The sequence below is a fragment of the Cygnus atratus genome, chromosome 3 (assembly GCF_013377495.2).
Source record: "Cygnus atratus isolate AKBS03 ecotype Queensland, Australia chromosome 3, CAtr_DNAZoo_HiC_assembly, whole genome shotgun sequence".
NCBI classification, from domain to species: Eukaryota; Metazoa; Chordata; class Aves; order Anseriformes; family Anatidae; genus Cygnus; species Cygnus atratus.
The window spans coordinates 80,053,076-80,074,625 of NC_066364.1; the positions used below are offsets into that span (position 1 = coordinate 80,053,076).

The window sequence follows — 21,550 nt, forward strand, 5'->3', positions numbered from 1 at the left end:
TTTTGCACTAGAAAGGAGACTTGCAGGAGATATGCAGGACATGAAATCTCAAATGACAGTAACACCTGTATTCCTTGTAACTTATGCAAAGGACTGTTGAGGGTTTTTTTTGTGTGTTTTTTTTTTTTTTTAAATGCTTCTTCCAGCCACTAGCCTAGACCCAAAGTGTGATTAACAGCTTATTTTGTTCATTTAAATTTGTAGAACTTTATTTTTGGAACAAACAAAAGTGAGCATAGTCCTTTCTGTACTTCAAGTATTTCAAGGAATTAGACACACACTCCACTGAATTTCAAAAGCAGGTAATTACTTAAATATCATTCCCCAAGTAAAACACAAACTTTCAACAGTCCCATTTCTATTCTTAATTGATGAGCCCAGATCTGGCGACTAATGCAACTAATTTAATTCACTAATGCCCAGCTAATGCAGGCTAAAAGAACATAAAAGCATGCTTTTAATTACTCACAATAGAGGGAAAAAAAAAGATTTCTAATTCATACATACCACTGATTGGGCCGATGGAATTACTCATAGCGTATCGCAGAATTTGCTCATCCCTGTTATACAGCACAAATACACTGTCCACTGAGAGCTGCTGAGTAGCAGAAGTAGCATGTAACGACTCATCATGAATGCATTCATCAAAGGAGATGGTCTGTCGCCACTGATAGGCACCTGTGTATGTGGAAGCAACCCCATCCCTTTCTGGCTCTGTCACTGTGTACTCTCTGGTGGACGAGGAAGTGATCACTGCAAAATGGCAACAAGAACATGGATCAGAACAGAAATCAAAAATGCTGCGCCCAATTAGCATCTGAACACATTCTCATGCAAAGGAATAGGTACTTGATGAGGTTTGTTCTGTTCTCAGTGCAGCATTCAGGGACAAGACACATAATTTGTCTTGACATAATTAAAAATTGAAATTTACTTTGTGGGCTGCCAGGTAATGAAAAGAAAAATTAACTCAGGAAACTCAGAAGTTTCTTTAGATGAAACTGCATAATGGATCTGTAAGCCGAGAAGGAGAAGAGCCTCATCACCAGCACCAAACTACACTCACTTTAAGTTCATTGCCATCTACTGGTCTTGGATTTTGAGTCCTGAAGATGACACATGTCTGAGAACCCTTGTACACTCCACAGCAGTTTTCCATATTGTGAAAAAATCTGACCATTACTCTTCAAAGCAGATCTAGGCTTGCAGATCCTCCCACCTACAGAAAATTCCTTTGAATTCCACTAGTCTTCAAATGGACAGCAGTATATCAATCCATTTATAACAGTTGGCAAAAGCTGGGTTTCTGCTGTTTAAATAATGGTCCATCAGATACACCATAGGACAGCAGAAGGACAGCTATTTGGTTGCTGGTAAATCAAACCCAGCCTGAAGGATGCCTCCTCCCAGGCAAAGCAGCAAGAGGGGCTCAGCACTGGATACCAAAGCCAGGCACCAGCAGACATAGCGCAGTGATGATGCAACTACACCACTTTCAGCTATCTCTAGCAATCAAAGTGTGCCAAGTACCATCAGAGCAAAGTGCTGTCTCTCTAATAACCAGATGCACTTGGGTTTAGGTACCACATGCTGCTTCCCCTTTACTGCTCTTTTGATGGCGGGGTTGTCTGGCCAGAAGGAACACTACAACCTTGCTTTGTTTTTGCTGGGTTGAGACATCCATAATAAAGAAAGGATTATCCCATTGTAAATGGTGAAATGAATGGATCTCTTACCAAATCTCAGAGTCTTAGATCAGGAAGTAAGAGAAGTACTGAAGAGACAATGGAGAAAACTGCTAAGGGAATTAAGAGCATCCTAACTTTCTGGTCAGTTGTTTAAATTCAGCTCAAATAATACTGACCAATGCTTGTTACTAACTGAAGGCATGGTCATTGAAGTGCAGCTTAACCCACACATACTGGTAAATTACTGGTTTGCATGGTCTCATTAGACAAGAACAAAGCCCATTTAATGACAACATTACTACAAATAGGTCTACAAATATGTATAGCGGTTTGGCTCCTACTGGAGAGCTGTGGACCCTACAAAAAGCTTTGCAATTTGTACGACTGTCATTGGCAGTATAAAAATAAGACCAATCAAAAAATGGAACATCAGTGCAAACAACAGTTGAAAGTTAAACTCAGGTTTTTTTCAATAAAAATATGAGAAATATTTGCATTGTCCTACTCAAAATCCACCTTCTTTTGGGACCCATTCCTAAGAGGCAAAAAGCAACTTTCTGTAAATAAATGTCATAAGCACACCCTTTAAGAAGGTAATAAAATCATGTTTTTCAGTTTGTCTTACTCTCCACGATGAGAAATGTGCACTTATATATCATTTCCTTCTTACGAAAACTTACCAGAACTAGAAGTGTGATAGAGTTCAGTGTATGGTTCAATATGAACTGATGCACCAGAGGGGATCTCAGGTATTCTGCCCTCCATTTCTGTGCTGATAGTAAGGTGACCATGCTCATCAATTCCACTGAATTTCTGCTTTATAACCAGCTTCTCATTGTTACCAAGAAAAGTAACTTCTGTTTGCCGTGTAAACTCGCCACCTATAGAAACAGTATTAGTTAAACCACTTCACACTGGTTTCTGAATCCTTCTATTCACCATAACCACTTGTACCAAATAATAAAAATATCTATTTTCTGCAAGCAAGCTTTGATGTGGCACAATTACTAATGTTTTGGGTCACTACAGAAATAACTTCCAGAGGTATATTTATAACTGAAACTCTCACTTCTTAAACACAGAACATGCTAAACTGCAAGTAATCCTGATGAAGCAGGTTGTTGTTTTTTGTTTTTTTGTTTTTTTTTTTTTTTTTTAAAAAAAGGGAGAATGAAAATCAAGCAAACATGTTCAGACAAAACTAAAAATATTCAGTCTTATCCTATCAATTAAAGTAGTATGAGTTGTACATTTTAGAGAATACATCCATTAGGAATACAGTCAAAAATAAAATCCCACACATCTGTTTCTAAATCAAAACCAAGTGAAATGTATGTTGTAAATTCTGGAACAAACTTAAAGTACACAATATAAAAAAAAAAATCCCCAAATAATAAGTTAAGTTCATAGTGCAGGGCTGTAAAGGATAAAATTTAAAAAAGAAACACATGTTCTTCAAGAACAGATTGGACCTACAGCTTGAATTCATGTGCACAAACAAGTAGATAAGGCCCCGGACACTTATGAAAAGCTGTAATTGTGAGCTGGGGTTTCCTTCAAGTAAGTTAGCAAAATCATTTGCCTCTCATGTAGCATTTGCTTCCATTAAGAAATTCAGACCTTCACTAGGTCAGATTTCCATTGTGTTTTGCTTCATTGGCACAATCAAGCAATTAATATATTATACTTCACATAGATGGAGGGACAGGTGGGTTTTTTTTGCAGCTCTTTACACTTTAGTACCAAAAATGAGATACTTTTTAATAATCTTTTTCTTGTACAGGAACTGGCCAATCCATTCTTCTCCAAGAGACTTACATGCTTGTGAACAAGTTGTAAAAATAAAAAGCCCAGTATCTAAACAATAAGTTCATAAAGCAATCAGTTTTCAGCTCAGAATAAATAGATTTTCATCCTATATTCCTTCTAGATACACATTTCTTAACTCAAGACAGAGGAATAGATATTTTAATTTAAAAGTTACCAGTAACGCTGAATCCATTTTTATATCCTTGCTGTTCCACAGCAAACATCCATCCTATTATACCTCCAATAGAGGCAAGAGGCAATAAAGAATACCCCAAGGTCTCTGGGATTGTGCTGATAGCAGTGTAGGCACGTCCTTGGTTCATCACAACGTAGGAGTGGAGATCAGTGTTCTCAAATGTAACTGGCACAGGGTTATTTCCTACAAAGATTCTTCCTTTGACTTTCCCATTGACTCTCTGAGGGGAACCTGGCAAATCAATGCAAGGCATCAGAAGAAAATGACAGTTCTCAAATACTCTGCAAGGAATGTGTTCAGAGCATGCACTATGTTCAAAGATGTTAGTATCAAAATGAATGGCAAACAAATGCTCACTGAATTCGAATGACAGGAAATTGCATAGAAGCAGTATGTCAGTTTGCTTACATGTGTATTGTCATTATACAGATTACTAAGCAACCAAAATTGCTGAAAGAGATGCCCTTTACCCTCATTAACAATTTTTCCTCAAAGGACAACTCCACAAACACACTCTGCTGTTGCACTATCTCTGACAGTAAGTGGCACTTCACTTTTTCACCTGAATATCACACTTCATATCAATTTCCAGTGAAAGTAAATTTGCTCATTCCATGCCACCTAGAAGGCTGACACCCGTAGGTTTTCAGAGTAATCTGACTACTGACCTTTAGAGAAAATTTGTTTTGAGACTGTTTTACAGAAGTAGTTACTTTGGTTTACTACTTTTATTCTGTATACAGTATCCTAAATACACTCAAATTTAAGTTGCATTACCATCAGATGCTTTTTTTTTCCTTCCCTCTGGAAAACTCAGTTGTATGAACTGGAAGCTGAGTAGTAGGTTTTACTTTCTTGCCTTATACAACACAAAGTTGGCAGTCAGCTATTTCAGTTATTGACATGCATCTATACTCTGAGTCAAGTCACTATGAGGATTACAAGTGTGTACATAAGAAATTCCTTTATGGATCCTACACAGGAACAAAGTTTAAATGGGTATCTAACAAAAATCTGGCAGATTAGCCCCTTAGTAAAGGAGCTTAAGAATCAGACAAAGAGGAGCCATGCTCTTCAATTTGATGATCAGAGTTAATTTGTTCATCCCCTTTAGACTGTCCATTTCTGGAGTGGGGAGCAAATCAGGTTATGAAACGCTGGAACTTGACAGCTACTTCTAGCAATAACACTGGATGCTGTGCTATCTATTAAATTGTGTCAGTTACATAAGAAATTGCTAGAAAGTCATCTTAAAAATGCATAATTCATATACTTAACTACCTAAAATTATTTGCTCCATTTAGAAACAAACAAAAACACCATCTTAGAAAGCATAGCTCACTTAAAATACCTTTTAAAACATCTCTAGTGGTAAGCTTTTCAGGAAACATTTAACCACGTCTTTTTTTAAACTTTTCAAAACAGGTCACCTCATTCAAGCATGCCATGTGCAATTGCTTCATACGCACCCAATTTTCAAAAAAAGTTACCTTCTGCTACACATTGTCTGCCGTTTCCTTTGTAACCAGCAATACAACTGCAACAAAATCCATTGGGGTAATCTTTGCAAATAGCATGAACAGAGCACTGGTGGCGATTGTTAGCACAGGTCTGTTGGACATCTGTGTGGTAGCGGAACACTGCAGAAAATAAGACCAGACACTTATTCTTTTTGTAATTACTATAGTATTCACATGCCCCTGGTTCAGTTTCAGAGCATCACTACACTCATTTAATCATGGGTTTTCTTCACATTTTGTCTTCAAGGAAAACAATCAATTATAATTCATTTTTTTTTGCTAACGTTGGAATATGTAAGTAACAGTCCACTGTTTTCCAGAAAACATCAGGGTTTCACATGTTTAGTTCTACTGAATTCACTGGATCCACGCAGTTAAGCTGTCTTGGTGAAACTAAACACACAATATTTTACCTGCCGTTGCTTCCAAACCAAAGGAAAAGTGAACCTTTCCAACCTCAGAACAAAATATCAGTACAATACCCTAGGAGCATGCACCACACACACACACTAATCCTAGTTGGTTGAACCTATTATTTCACAGAGAAATGCTCACATCTGCTTCTTGAAACAACATCTGGGTAGTCAGTTGCACTGTTTGAATTTTCTATAAACAACTCCTCAGAAGTTAGAATTGCAAATACTAGCCTTGTAAAACTTGAGCCAATATTTTTAGCCAATGATCTTTACAGCAGTCATTATTCCCAACCTTTATTAAATCACCTGTATTCAAGTAACACAACCAGGAAAGGAAAAAAAAAAAAAAACAACCAGGTTTCAATAGAACCCATCTTTACCAGGAACAGCTGCTTAATGAAGCTAATAAATTCAGCTCATACCTTTAACAACAGTCCTGGACAAAAGACATGGAGAAATCAGTTCCATAAATTATGGGTCAACTTTAGGAATACCACTAGCCTTATGGGAAGCTTTCCTTAGGAGAGATTCCAGTTCCCCAGACACTGTAAACTTGCTCTCCTGTAAGCCTGACCACAGGATTAATTCACTAGACTGGCAGGATGGGATTCTGAGGTGACATCCAGGGTTAACTGCCTCAACGAGCAATGCAAACTTCTTAGAAAGTGCCCATATCTTCTGAATCCTTCTACAGCCTATCCAACTTAGCAGGAACCAAGCTGTACAAAAGACCTTACCGATACCAGTTTCATCAAATTCTTCCACATCTATGACCTGGGGTTCCTGCGGTGGGAACTGCTGGGCCGGGAACTGGCGAGGTGGAGCTTTTGCTGTTGGGAAATCTTGATGACTGTAAAAAGACTCAGTTGAAGGTGTTCCTGTTATATCTTGGTATGAAGTTACCAAGTCTTCCGCAGCTAACTGAGGAACGCTATACGTCACATGCTGATCCTCTTCTATACTGTCCATACTGCTGGTGACATACTGTTGTCTTATTTCAGTGGAGCCATAGTCTGACATAAATGGTTTTGAGGTCATCTCCTGGTCTTGTTCACTGGACTCTAGGCTCTCCAGAACATTGCTGATCTTGGCAGGCACAATACTGTCAGACGAGCTACCAATCTCAAACACCCAGACTCCTTTCTTCCCAGCATTGCTGCTTCTATCAAAGAGAAGTGTATGCCAAATCAGAATGGTTAAGTGCAAGTTGTGGTATTTTTATGCTACACAAAATGTAATACTTCACTAAGAAATATCAAGACAAACTGTTCGATTATGTAATCAACATAGTACTACACAAGTACAGTTTATTCAGCTATAAAATTCCACTGACAATTTGGATAGCATTTTTTCACCACATTCAGAGCTCTCTTCTTGACTCCAAAAAGGTGGAAACAGAAGGACATATGTGAGTCACAAAGGTCTCGCTAACACTTGTTAGAACTTTCTAACCTACTCCCTTTCCTTCTTGTTCACTTTTTTTAATCCCCCCAGAAAGACTGCCCATGAAAGAGTATGAAGAGTTAGTCTTAAGTGGCTCTATCTTCAGAAGAGCTAAGTAAACAGCAGCTCCTAGCAGGGACAACAGAACTCTATGAAATTTTGAAAATTACATCAACGTCCTTATATTCTTCAAGAGAATGAATATTTATCCATGGCAGACTTAGCGATTTTTTAAACGCAACTTATTTCTCATTGACTCATGCTACAATTAAGAAAAACGTGGCAATCCTGCAGGTTTTCTTAAGAAGTTTAAAAAAGCATACTTGTGCAAGTTTCTAATGCTGTCTTCATCATTAGCGATGATATTGTAGGATCCCGGCTTTTCCCAGAAGTAGTAGTTTGTGGAGGCTTGACTAAAGCCAACCATAGCAGGAATCTTCCCATCATCATTCTTGGAGTATGTACTATAGAACTGCAAACTGTCTTCTGGGTAAAGGAAAATAGCATAGGAACTGGAATCGGATGAGGCTAAAACAGCCTGGAATGTGTTTCTCTATGGGGAAAAAAAATAAAACAGACAATAGAATGACTTTTTTCTTTTTAAACACAGTCAAAATCTGAATTTCCATAACACATAATGAATGCATCATGTATTACTAGGAAAAAAAAATCAGTATTATGCAAACTTATGTTTTGCTCAGGCAGTTTTACATTTGGCATGCATAAATATTAAACAGAAAGAGAAAAGTTAAATCGTTAAGGAAGTAGCCGTCTCCTTAAAATAAAAGGCAATGGGCTAGACTAAATAAAAAGATGTAGAAAAGTGGCATGAGTATATTTGTAAACAGAATATTTAAAGAAGAGTTCAATTTGCATGTTGCTGCAAATGTCTGTTGCTGTGGGAACACTCCTACACACTGTAGGAACCATCATTACAATACCTCAGACATCAGCTGTTCATTGATATAACAGTGCAGAATCATTACTGTGAAAACAATGGTTGCGTCAAGCTAGGTGTAAGAAATTAACCTTTGACAAAAGAAGACCTGCTAAATTGTGGTAATGTTCTCAGCTTCATACATTGCCTAGCAGGCTCATCAATTAGGATAATTACAGTGCATGAAGTTACAAACATCAGAAATCTTCACAAGATAGTACGTAACAGGACTTAAAAAGCAAAAAGAAAAGGGAAATGGATTGCAAATAATACAAAAAGTAACCTCTAACTGCTTCTTCATTCAATACTTGCTACAAAGTATGGGCTTTTTGTTAATGCAAGGTCAACTCTGTGAACTGGATTCACAGTCTTAAGTTCTTATTAGTCCTTATCAGATTTTAGATAGTTTGATATCAAATTGACTTAGTAGTTTGTTGAACAATTCAAGCCAAATGGATTGCACTCCACAGCTGGAGGGCAGGACATGTACAACTATTTCAGTTATTATCGCATCACACTTAACATTTGGTATGGGAATGTCAGGGAATACAAAGAAATCAGCTACTAAGGTTCAAGCATTTTTCTCTGAATGAATAAAACACTAAAATTAAAAAATCTGGTAAAAATTGCGAAAGCTCCTACTTTGCTACAGCCTTTTCAACACAAGAACGCAAGGAATTCAAGCCTTCAAAACAACAGGTTATGGTGTTACACATCAACTGAACGTGTGTCCAACTTGTCCCAAAGCTCTGATTAACATTCACCTTTTCTTCCAAAGTAGGATCTTCTCCAGGTCCCTGGTAAGGAGCCACAAGCTTCCAGGTAACAATAACAACACTGCTGGGTTCAAAAGTGGTTTCAGGAAACCCCCTTTTGATGTAGTCTGATGCAAGTTTCAAGACCTCTGAGGATGAATCTTCTCTGTAATACACATTTCCACGTCCATCTGTTGTATCCAGATCAGCCATAAAGGGAGCAATAGCCCCAAAACTGACAGGGAATTGACCGAGATATTTTTCCTCATTTGAGGGTTCATTCACTGCGATAATCCCATTAGTGGCAACCTAATAAAAAGTAGAAATTGTAAGATGAATACTGTTCATATGCCTGTCTCCCACACTTATGTGCTCTAGATCACAATATTTTCATTGCATTTCTAAAAGAAATTGAGTCAGAAGTCAGTCTTGTATTTGTAAAGCAATGAAATTTTGCAAGCTTCCTTTTTAAAAAACAGGTGTACTTTACAGATTGACTGACCTTTTTCCCCTAGTAAATGGCTAAAATCCCTTTTTTTCATTTCAGATCCTTATTGCCTCTTCTAACAGACATCCACATCCACCACATTTCACAAGTTCCCAAGTCTTTCTCAGACCAAGACCCAGTGCAACCCCACTGCGAGCCTGTCATGCATTGTGCGCAGACCCTCACTGATGACTAAAAGCTCATCTCCTTTTTAGCTGTCACTCTTGCAGAGCAGTTTTACAACAGCATTACCAGGGATGGTAAAGATGAAGCCAACTGTTACGATTTTGTTAAGCAGTGAGCTAGACTCTTACCTGGGTGCATATCTACTAGCTCAGTGAGAGGTAGCTGGTCAGTGAGGTGATGATTTGCAGGCAACCACCTCTGCCTCTGGCCATGCTTCCAGACGTGTATGGCACTGTGTGAATCAGCCATAAATTTCCAAGTGCTCGACTCCCCAGCAAGAGGGCATGCCAGACTGCCTGCAGGCAGCCAGGCACTTCCAAGCCCACAGCTGCTGCCACACATGCCAACGGCTCACAAAGGGGCAGAGGTCCCAAAACTGGCACCACGAGCCATGAAACTACACTAGCTGCCTCTCAAACCTTTATCTCGCTTGCAGGGATTCCTATGTGTCCAAGAAGAACAAGCCACCACTGGGTCTCCTCGCATGGTCAAGACATACACAGCACTACACAATCTTTATGAAGACTTGGAAGAGTGTCCAGATGGCCACAGTGACCCAGACCTCAGGGCCATCTAGCCCAGCAGGCTGTGCCCCCCGCTGTACCTGCATTACAATACCTTTGGGTTCAGCAGAACACAAAGCACGCTCTTCTCCAGCCAGCCTCCGTCCACGTGCAGCTCAAGGGATTCCCTGTGGTTAGACTGTTTACCCATCCTCAGTGGATCTCCTTCAAGTATTTGTTAAGTCTTCCTTTCGACATCTCTAAACTTTATCCATACACAAAATCCTTTAAAAAGCAATCCCTGACTCATACCCTGAGGTCTCTCCTGTTTTTGTTTGTTTTCAGTCTGGCTCCCCACTTCATTTTATGGTCCCTAGTTTTTGTACTGGGACATATGATCAAATCCTACCCAATCTCTCCCCTAGTTTAATTTCTCCTCCAGAATGAAGACCCCTAGCCTAATCTGCTTGCTAAGACATTTTTGCAAGGAGACGCGCTCCATCTTTAAAGTAAGAATTTAGAGTCGAGTCAAAGTATTTCTCTTCCGTCTTGCTTATGGCTTTTGCACACAAGCGTTCCTACTCCCACTCTAAATCATCTTGTGAGAGATGACTTGTATTCAAAATATTTCAGACAAATTCCACGCTCTTCGTCAGATTTGGTGCGTGCAGACTTTAAGCCTGTCTGGTCCCCCATGTATGGCAGAGATCAAAATACCAACGTGAGAAAATACGATCAGAACTAGGTAGTATTACAGAACAGGGTAGTGGCTAGAAGAAATGACCTAACATTTCGTCTTTCCCTTTTCATCCATTGGGGGATATGCATCTGACTACTCATTTTATATCTTCCTAAGACTTAAATGCAACAAGTAAATTAATTAAGGGGATGCAGAAATGCCAGCCATTTTCATTCTATGTTTATAGTTTATAAATGAGACGGTTCAGTTATAAATGTTCAGGGACTGTTTGGTTGCTAGTACTCTATCACCAAGAAAACATTTGCAAGCTATTAAGTGAAAATAAATACACCAACTGAGCATTTTGTGAAGAGATTTTAGTGTAGAGAAAGAACATCCATCGTTACTAAAAATGCTTTTCGTTTTCAGATTTAATGATACAGTTATATCTACACAGATAGCAAGTATCATGATTTAACTTTACCCTGTTCCTTTTAATCTCACACTGACAGCTTAAAGTATAAATCCCAAAATACACAGAAGTAACTCAGAGTAAGCACTGGGTTTCATTAAAGCATCGTTCCTGTCAAATGGGAAAGGAAAAGAAGAAAAGCATCAGGTGGGCGTTGTCTACAGACCAGCTGTACTGTACATCTTTCCTTTTAGGGTATAATTCTATTTAAATTGACAGGAACTAACACAGATGTATTTTTAGCATGTCCAACTTCTGGATTACACACATAGTTAACATACATTCATAGTCTGTCACAGAACAAATCACACACACACTGTTATGGTCCTATCTTGAAAAACTAAGTGAGGAGAAGGAGCTAAAAAGTAACTAAGTACTTCTACTGACAGAAAAAAAGTATAATACAAATTAAAGTTTCAGGCAAATGAAGTATTTTTTTCCCTGGCCAGTTGTTAGGCATTTTAAGGACATGAATATTTCTGAAGAAAAAAAGAGTTTAACAATCAAATTTATTTGTATAACAAAGTGCCTGTTGACCTACAACATCACAGCTTTCTAATATAAAGATGAAAGATTATTAATTTAGTAAGTCAATAAAATTACCAGTTACATTGCGCCAATCTTGAGTTAACGGACTCTGATTCTTCCCCCAAAGGAAGATATCTCCACTCCTCTAGCTTTTCACATCAGTGAGCTCTAGTGTAAACTGAAAAAGTCTTCATAGAAGTGTGTCACTAAAACAAATAGATCAGTATGGGCTACTGACAGGATCCATTGTTATAAACCTGGCACAGGAAAACACTTTATTCTCCTTGAATATGTCTTCTGAAGATTATTGTATGTGAAAATCTAATGTTTCAATTTGTATTGAATAGAAGTTCTCTCTCCTGGCTATGAAAAGAAAAAGTTTTGTTGCTAGGGATTTTATGACAAGTTGATAATAAAGACTCATTCCTCACAAGTCCTTGCCTTCTCATTTGTATGTAGACCTGATTCAAACAACTCAGCTTCCCAATGACTGGAAAAATAGAGAAAAACCCACATGAATTTTCAACTGATTGATGATGAAACTTGCAAAAATCATGTGCTCAAAAATTAGGATAAGCTTATCACATACATTTATGAACTTGGTAATATTTACTATCCGCTAGAAATATCTGAGTAAATTCTGCTTACCAAATAACATCATAAAGCTTGTAAGTACTCACTGCCAATATGCAAAATTGGGTACCGTGTGAAGGTGCATTTCAGACTGCTCAGTACATTCCTTTAACGCGTATACTTCTTTCCCGACCCCCATACACTTTGTGCCATGCTTCTGTTTCACAATACTTGTGACAGATTAAATGCAACACAAAAGCCTCTTGGTATTAGGTAGACTGATATAAAATACCATTCATTACCAGACTTGGCCAATCCGAGAATTGCCTTTCCTCACTAACCAGGCTGAAGGAGCCCTAGGATTGATTCTGGAAGTGCCTCTACATTGTCCCTGACCAGAACTAGCCTTGAATCACTGTGGTTCTATGGCATGGGCCAGTAATGAGAGCATTAAGCTAGAGAAACCTCGTGGTGCTACCCAACCTACTGGCCCCTTCTGTCCCTTATCAGGCACGTTCCTCGCTATCTCGCCCCTCAGCGACTGGATACACAGCCCGCTATCTGGCAAGGCTATGTCTGTGCCTCTAAAAGGGCAGTTCTGACTTGGGCTGGCTAATCAGTGACCAAGCACCAGAAGACAAGACAATGCCCGAAAGGCTCAAACTGACGGCTGGGCTCCTCTTCCTACCAGTGAATTCTCTATCCCTGCCTCTTCACAACGCCCACTTTCTCACGTAGGCATCCCTTGGTATTTTGGGTTTCTGATGTGATTTCGGGACTTATCTAGGTAGGGACAGTGCGGACGACGAGAAGGAGCACGGCTTCGGCGGTGCCGCGATTCGGCGTTCCCCAGTGCGGGGGAACTACACACTTCGCACACCTACAGCCGCAGCCTGGAAGGCATTACAAGGTGCGAAGCTTTCCAAGCATCTCCGCGAAAAACCGCCCCAGCAGCCAACCCTCAGCCTCACGGCGCTACAGCGCGTTAATCCCTCTGCCCAGCGGGCTGGGTTTCAACCTAAAAATCTAAAGCCCGCCGCAGGGCTCTCCCAAAAGCCCGCACTCACGTGTAGGGAGCGCACGGCCGCCCCGTAGAAGCGCAGCGCCCTGCTCAGCTCCAGCGCCGCCGAGCGCGAATCGTCGCCGTGCTCCAGCGCCGCGTCGCCGTGCCCCGGGCCGTGAGGCAGCAGCAGCGGCTCGGGCTGGGGCTGCAGCGCCGGGGCGGGAAGGAGCGGGCCGGGGAGCGCCATGGCAGCGGCCAGGGCCAGCAGCGCACAGGGCGGGCAGCGCGGTGCAGCGCCCATGGCTGGCGGCTCCCGGGGAGGCGGCGGTGGCGCGGCCCCGCCGCTATAAGCGCGGGCAGAGGCCGGGCGGGCAGAGGCCGGGCGGGCGGGGCGGGGGGCGGGGTGAGGCGGGGAGCCGCCGAGAAGTTGTGTGAGGGGGGACGGGGGAAGCCCTGCGTGAAGGCAGCTCGACGCCGGGTGGTTATCGGCAGGGAAAAATAATGGTAATAATAATAATAAAGAAATACGCCCAAACGTCTATTGTAAAGTACATCTGTCAACGCTAGAGCGTCACCGACTGTAAAGCAAAACTCACGGAACAGCCTGAAAACGGAACTTCACTGATGATGAGGTGCATAGAAATCTATATACAGAGCAGCAAAACAGCCCCTGACTACATCTTCCTGCTTCACAGTCTAGTCCTGCCACCAAGAAACACCCAGAATCAGCTGAAGAATGGATAAATTTCATATTTTTTCCTAAAGTTTCCAAGCAAAGACATTTCTAGAAAACACCAGTGTTTTAAATCTTTAATTAAATCTTTAAATCTTCAAATTAAATCTTTAATCCTTAATTCAAATTAAATCATTTCAATTACATTTTTAATAATTAATTCAAATTAAATCTTTAAATCATTAAATCTTGTCCAGAGAAGCGTATGCTGTGATATTTCCACAGAATGCCTATAGCAGAGAATCGCCTGAGGGGAGTCAGCTGAAACCCTACTCACATGCTTTTTACATGACTTCTTACTTGTCTTTAAACACCTGCTCCTTCCATTTCTCTCATTTTCCCCAGTCAGTCTCATCCGATTTCTCCCATTTTCCTAGAATCTCACTTTTTAGGTAAGAAAGTACCGTTCTGCGTTTGGCGAGTTGCAGGTGCACAGGACGCTCAGCAAAGTGCTATAACCATGCCTTGCTAAAAGGGGGAAATATATTTAGGTATGTAATGAACATTGTTATTATTAGCAACCCTGTCCACCTGATTTCTACATTTCAGCGAAAGCAGCCACCGAGACTCACGTAGCCCGGAGGTCTGGGAAGAAGAGAAGCCCTCCCTCCACACGACCCAGCTCACTCTGTACTTTCACCTGCACCTTCTCCCTGTATTTTCACGGCCCATTAAACAGTAACCAGTAACAGCAACAGCTCCTTGCCCAAGTTAAGTGTGCACACTCAAATACGATGGAATGCCTTCACCAAAAATCACCCTTTCTTTCTAACCGCCTCTATTCCGCATAAGACTACTTTCAAACCTACAGAAGGTAAGGACAAGATATGTTTGTGGAACGCAGCTCCATAGCAAAGAGAAAACCTAAATCAAACCCCAAAACACCTCCAGAACCCCATATATACACTCACAACATAAAAATGTCATTTCTGTTAGTCTTGAAATTTTCCATAGCCACATTCTTCGACACAAAAGTCAACCTGAGCCAGAGGGAGATAAAAGCATATATATGAAAAAAAAATCTGAGGATAACATTTTCCTGCCAGATCTCTATGATTTCCTAGTATTATGTCCAGAATTTAGAGGATGAGGACCACTGGGAAGCCAGAAACTTCTTGTAGTAAATCTGAAATTGATTTGAAGGCTGGAGAGCTAAATGTATACATCTGGATATTTAAAACAGAGTAATAGCAATGTTATGGTAAATCCTCTGTCCATGAGTCAGTACACTGTGATTGTTTAGTCTGTTTTGGGGTTAAGAGGATTGCGGTGTTTCTGTTGAATAAGTTTACCTTGTATGTTGCTCCCACAGTGATGAGTAATGAGAACTGTTATTTCTCAGACCAAAAAATATTTTATTTAAGCTGTCTTTCCTAGCATCTTCAATAATGACCTGAAAAAGGGATGGAGAAGCATGTTTACATATCTTGTAATTACTTGCGAGATATTAATTTCTAATGCCAAGAAGAATGGAGAATGCAAATTACTGTGATTTTAGATGGGAAGAAATATATTCAGAGGCAAACTGGAGTAATACCAGCTATCTCCAGGATATCACCATGCAAAATCTTCCAAACATAGCTATTAAATGTCAAGAACATTGCATTTTCAATGGATAACAAACCAGACATGGCAGCAGTTTACAAAGCAATATGGCCCCCAGAGATCAAGTACAAGACAAGAGCAGGTTTTACTGAGTAACTAGGACGTAAGTGACCTTTTCTACAGGGAGGTGATGACACTGCTTTTCCAGAGACTGCTTGCAAGATCAGAGATCTCAAGAAAAGTGCACTACGGGAGAGAACTGAGCGAGACATTTAAAAAGATCAGAGTACTGGAGGGAGCAGCTTACAAAGCATTATTAAAGAGCTGAACTATGCACTTGCCTAAATGATAACGGGGGGGAGATTTGATTTCCATCTGCCATCAAAGATATGAAGTGTCTTCCATTCAAGTAACTGAAGGGTGCTACCAAACAGAGGGAGGAATTGGATCAGTGCGTTTAAGGAATACAGATAACTGAGGATTAAAATGACTAAATGACACCACAAAACCAAATAGCAGAAAATGTTTCCTTACCATGGGGTCCATTTTTGGAAAAAACAGAGATTATGCATAGTGGAAGCAGAATGACAGAAAGCTTTAAATAGTCCTATTCCAGATTGATTGGATTACTGTAAGGAATAATTCTGTATTTGATCCTGGGACAAGATAGCCTCTCAGATTTTTTCCTTGAGTTTTTATGTTGATATGGTACTGAAATAACTCACAGGTATGCATGCCTGTATATTTGAAAATTTCCACTGCCTACACGTGAAAAGAAGCGGAAAAGGGGACTGCAGATATGGTTTTTGTGTGAGCCTCCTGACCATCCCAACCTTCTCCCCAGGTTCTTTGAATAGAAAAGGGGAGCTAGAGGGTCCCTGTTGCTGTCTTGATTGGAAGAAGGAAAGTAGTGACCTGGGCTGCTCATGATGACCTTCAGCTGTCCAAAGATGAGGAAGCATTCCAGCAGATGGATCATCAAAAGACAGAGTAACCATGCGGTAATAAGCTGGGAAGAACTGAGCATTTGGGATAATGACAGGAAAGAAGAGGACCGAGGTCTGCTGAGAAGGAGCATTTTTTGAGAGAGAAGGTCATGGGAATCTGAAGGTCACAAGCAAAGGCAAAGCTTGCAGGAAGATCATGGAGTGAGCATCATGAGTTTAAATCACTCCAAAACTTAATGTTTGTTGTTCAGTAGAGTGGAACATTAAGAGTTTCCCTCTAAATGAGCCTATATCATTACGGAGGTCACAAGATTTAGGAACAATTTCCAAATAGGACATTTTGCAGCAGAACTCTCTACAGAAGGAGACTGATTTTGAAGCAGTGCTAGATGATCTTGAGAAGAGATGAATGTGGCAGGCTCTCTGCATCAGTGCAGGGTACAAAAGATTGTGAACTGCCTTCTGTTTCTCTCACGTGGAGATCTTACAGGGCAAGAAAAGGACAACTTCCTTGGGAATTCATATCCTGTGCTGGAGAACAGCTGGGCAGCAATGGGGATGTGCAACAGTGGGCCAGTGACCTGGTCAGTACAGAAGAGAGAGACTGCTGGGATGTAATGGCGAGCAGCAGTAACACTGGTCACTGCCTGCAGCAGGGGATGAAGCAAGGCAGAAGAAACAGCTCTCAGCCACTTCCTGAGTCCGCTGCTTGGAGAGACTGCTTACATTTCTAGGGTTACCTCCCTCCACTTGTATGTCTTATTAGTCTTAGAACTGATAGCTGTATCAAAAAGGGACAGAATAAAATCATCATGGAGGATGTTACACGGAGACGTTGTGCTTACACAGATGCAGGAACACTTTCCTTCGTCCTGGTCTATAACCTAGGAAAAACAAGATGGAAAATGGAACAGAAAAATACCAGTGTCACAGAAATTAGCTACGTAAAAATAACAGCCTCACAATTCTCCCATCTGTCATGTAGCCACATGAAAAATATGACACTCTTTATCATTTTGTTTTGATATTTTATCAAAAAATCCTTCTTACAGCCTATAACCTCAAGTCTCTCAAGAACAGAGTTTCTAATCCAGGAAAAATACTACAACTTCTCTGTAGTAATACAGTTGGAATAGGGAAAGCAGGTACATAGTTGGTCTTCTGTTTAAATTTTGAGCACAGCACTAACTATTCCAAGTCTTACTATTTTGTTGTTATCTAAAAGTTTTAGCTTTGTGCAACAAAAGTCTCCAGACAGACACTAGGAACTGACTTCAAACTTGTAAAAACACACAGGAGACGGAAAGACAAAAGGTATGACCAGTTCCTCATATATGTAAAATAAATAAATAAATAATTGATTACAATATAAAGGAACATTGTTTTTAAACAACAGGAATAGAACATGGAAAAGTGATTTGACTGCCATAGTGATTTGACTGACATAGCTCCTCTGCCTCACTTACATCTTACTGTGTCAGACTTGAGAGCAGAGAGAACAAACACAGCGAAAATACATCCTGTAGCCTGGTGATGAGATGGCATTTAATGCATTTCTTGCTAAACCACCACTTCAGATTAAACATGCACCCAAACCAATTTAGCATTGCTATATTTTGCATTCTGTTTTACTTGGGCATCCAGAATTTCACTGCAGTTAATGCGAATTTTGGTTGTACGTGGGATACAAAAAAGGTGTTGCACTGAGTCCCTGCAGCAAAGCCTCTAGATGACAATCAAGAAGGAAAGAGAGGGCTAGTGGTAGCTAGAAATTCAATTACAAATGATTAGTATAGAAGCTCAGCCTTAACTTTTCCATGAACATTGAAAAGGGCTAATAAAGTCTGAAACTCTGGCACAGAGTTTCCCATGACAGCCAAGCTATTATCTCACACCCTGCTCTTTGCGTCTGTAGAGCATCCAGCCTCATGGAGCCTGGCCACGCCTAGACCCTCTGCTTCTGAGACTAACACAATTTATGATAATTACTATTAGAAAAAAAAAAAAGTACATGATTTCTCAGATGAGTCTAAACAACCATGACAAGTTAACAAGAACACTTAATAAATTTTTCCCTAGCATGATCAGATGATTTCTTTTAGAAGGAAAAGGACTTATTTCGAAAACTGATTTTCTGAAGTGGAATCCATCACATAAGCCAGTGAAACTCACCAACCAAGGAGAGCATATGACCTTGAGTAGCTGTGAATAAAACAGAGAAACCAATTTTCAGTAAGGGTAAATGATGCTGTGGTGCAGTGAAGACCAATCATTTTCATCACTGTTTTTAACAACGAGACTGGATAAGGGAAAAATTATTTAAGTTAGCACTTATTCTTATTAATTAAAATTAGATTGTGGTTCATCTTTACATGTAGAATAGTTGTGAAAGCCCTGCACAGATGAAGAACAAAAGTTCTGTAATTAAGCCCATGCTTGGCGGGACTGAACACTAGGGGTTAATATTTCTTCAAATGAGGTTGCTTGTAAGTTCAAGAATTTACTATGCATTTTTAACCTGAAAGCCTAATTTTTATGCTTGTAGATAAAAATGTTTAAAATCAGTTGGACATAATGTCTATAGTGGGCTGTAATATGCCACACATCTATAATGTTGAAAGAGTATTTTTCTCTCTCTTTTTTTTTTTTTTTTAAACTGCATAAAGCCTGTGAATTATCCTCTGGCCTGAAACAGTCCAGATCCAAAAACCAGGAGTAATTCCATGAATTGCAGCTGACCTAAGGACTTACATTGCTGTTCACTTGGAATCTGCAGACTGATGTAAACAGTAGCCCACTCATTTCTTCCCAAACATAGTTGAGTATTTTAGCCTAGGATGTACCACTAGCTTTGTCACAGAGCAACAATAAAACATGAGGATCTGCGCTAAAGCAACTCTGCACAGAAACAATCATGTTGCCCCTGGGAAAAGAGGCAGTATGTGCAAGCGCTAGGGTTGATGCAATAACTTATTCATTGGAGGAGTGACAGCATAGGAGCAAAAGCAGGAACTCTTTTTTTCTCTGCAAGAGGCTGCTGAGAACAGACCCTGTGTGTAGTCTATGCTCCCAATTAAAAAAAAGACAGGGTGTGATCCCTAAGGCCACATAGCAAGGGCTGGATTGTGTCCAGACTGCTAACCCCAAGATCTCAATGGCCATGGCCACCCTACTTAGCATTTGGCCCGTGAGCTCTGCTGAGTTACTGTAGCCCTAGGAAACAACAAATATTTTTTGGTATTTCTTTTTCCAGTACATACTGTCAAAGATAAAGAGAACGATTATACACCAGTGGTTTAGTTACAGCATGAAACTGAGGGTATGCCACGTGAGGGGATGTGTAGGTATTTGAAATTGCAAAGCCTATGGGTTAGCTTTGGAAGGTTGCTTAGGGCCAAGAACAAAGCCTGGTCTTGGCTTGTGTGTGACTGCCTTTTGAGCGTGGTCCTTGGAGCAAACTGTCCCCAGGCTGCTCCTGTGCTTTGTCTGGGAAAGAGCCACTTGGAACAGGCAGGAAATCAGCTAACATTTAAGCAGTTTGGATACTCACAGGCCCAGCGCTAAGAGAGATGCTGGTCCCCTCTCATTTAGCACTATAGACGTACCTGTGTATCTGGGGCCTCCTTCTCAGAGGCATATTTTAAGTTTTTCGAGGGGCAGCAATACTCTTACAATAGGAAAAAAGTTATACTTGCAAAAGAAAAGGTTACCAAGACCTTTTTCAAGTAATTACTTGGTTCTGTTGCTCATGACTGGACTTCCATCTAAGCAATTTTTGTCTTGCCTTCTCTCCTTTTTAACACCCTGTGAGCTCTCTGAACCTACTGTAACATCCTCCTCCTTCACCTACTCTCCACAAGAGCCTTCAACTCTGTACCGGTATGTTCTTCTTAGTTTCCTTCCTCGTCTTTTTCCAGAACAGGCTTTTATTAACCTTTTGGGATCTTAGCGCTGACCCGCTTTATGGCTCATTGACCAGTTCTCATTCCTTGAGTTCTTTCTCAGAGAAACTCATGCCTGTTTCCCTTTAATTGCAAAATCTTTTACGATTCTCTCAAACTTCCTGCATGAAAAATATTTGAATGTTTTCCAGCGTCACAGATCTTTCAAACCCCACTTTTGCCAGCATGGGTAATTCTTAGTTACAAGTAAGGGCCCTAAACTAAAGGAAGTGACTTAGGAAGGAAAAAGTATTATCTAAAATAAAATGATCTAAATCTGGCTCTTAATTCTCTAGTTTCTCATTAAACACGACAATTTTTGTAAACGCATCAAAGGTGTTTAATGCACTTTTCTCTTAAAACGATGAACCAGTCCAGCAACCCCACCTATCTCTAGAGCCATTAAATACAAGACTACCATTTTTATATTGACCCATGTGTACACAGCTTAAATGTTGTGAAAATATTTGGAAACACAATTATTGGAAACAAACAATGTGGAGAAATGCGTATTACACTAGATACAGATTTTAATAAAGTGACTCATTTCTGTGGATGTACTGATATTTACATTTTCATCATCTGAGCAGGGATTCTAAGTTGTGAAGAATAAGCCACAGCCTTTGAACAAACAAGCGCATTGTGTTCTTCCCGAGCGAAATCTGCTGTCCTCTGCTTCTTCCATAATAGCGAATACAATTCAGTCATTTAAGTACGCAGCACAGGACTTTGCCCCATCCAAAATGTAAGTATTTTCTGCAGCTTATTCCCTGCAGCAGCACTAAAGTACAAAGCAGATTTTCATCCAGCAATCATGGTGCAATAGTCTCGACAGCACTCCTCATTACTACTGTGTCAAGTCTCAAAACCTCTCCTGCTGACTTAAGAAACATTATTTTTCCACTTCACAGATAGAAAAATGAAAGCACCAAAGGAATACAGCTTGTCCACCTGGCAAATCAGAAGACAGGCAAGAAACTCAGTGGAGATTTCCTGACAACCAGAAGCAGCTTTCTGAAGTGGAGCAGATTGTGTTTCTTCTCAAGACAAATGCCAGTTTCAACTAATAATAGTCTCTGTGGGTATCCAGAGAGTGAAGTTTTGTAGTTATTCTTAATGCTCAGGAGCTTCTGGAAAGCTCACCAACTTCAGATATTCAAGTGGCTACCACATGGCAGAAACGGACAAA

General features: G+C 40.3%; 1 protein-coding gene across 2 annotated transcripts in view; it reads right to left on the reverse strand.

Moving 5' to 3' along the window:
* Nucleotides 1–13,537, reverse strand: part of NID1 (nidogen 1) — a 42,982-nt gene extending 29,445 nt beyond the window's left edge. For both annotated transcript variants that reach the window (XM_035558137.2, XM_035558128.2), the window contains exons 1-8: nucleotides 13,260–13,537; nucleotides 8,774–9,073; nucleotides 7,396–7,625; nucleotides 6,367–6,791; nucleotides 5,184–5,333; nucleotides 3,673–3,924; nucleotides 2,369–2,569; nucleotides 508–753 (exon numbers count right to left, since the gene is read on the reverse strand). In XM_035558137.2, the coding sequence (XP_035414030.1) occupies nucleotides 508–753; nucleotides 2,369–2,569; nucleotides 3,673–3,924; nucleotides 5,184–5,333; nucleotides 6,367–6,791; nucleotides 7,396–7,625; nucleotides 8,774–9,073; nucleotides 13,260–13,496 (2,041 nt within the window). In that variant the 5' untranslated portion in view covers nucleotides 13,497–13,537. The remainder of the gene's footprint in view (nucleotides 1–507; nucleotides 754–2,368; nucleotides 2,570–3,672; nucleotides 3,925–5,183; nucleotides 5,334–6,366; nucleotides 6,792–7,395; nucleotides 7,626–8,773; nucleotides 9,074–13,259) is intronic.
* Nucleotides 13,538–21,550: the final 8,013 nt, after the last annotated feature.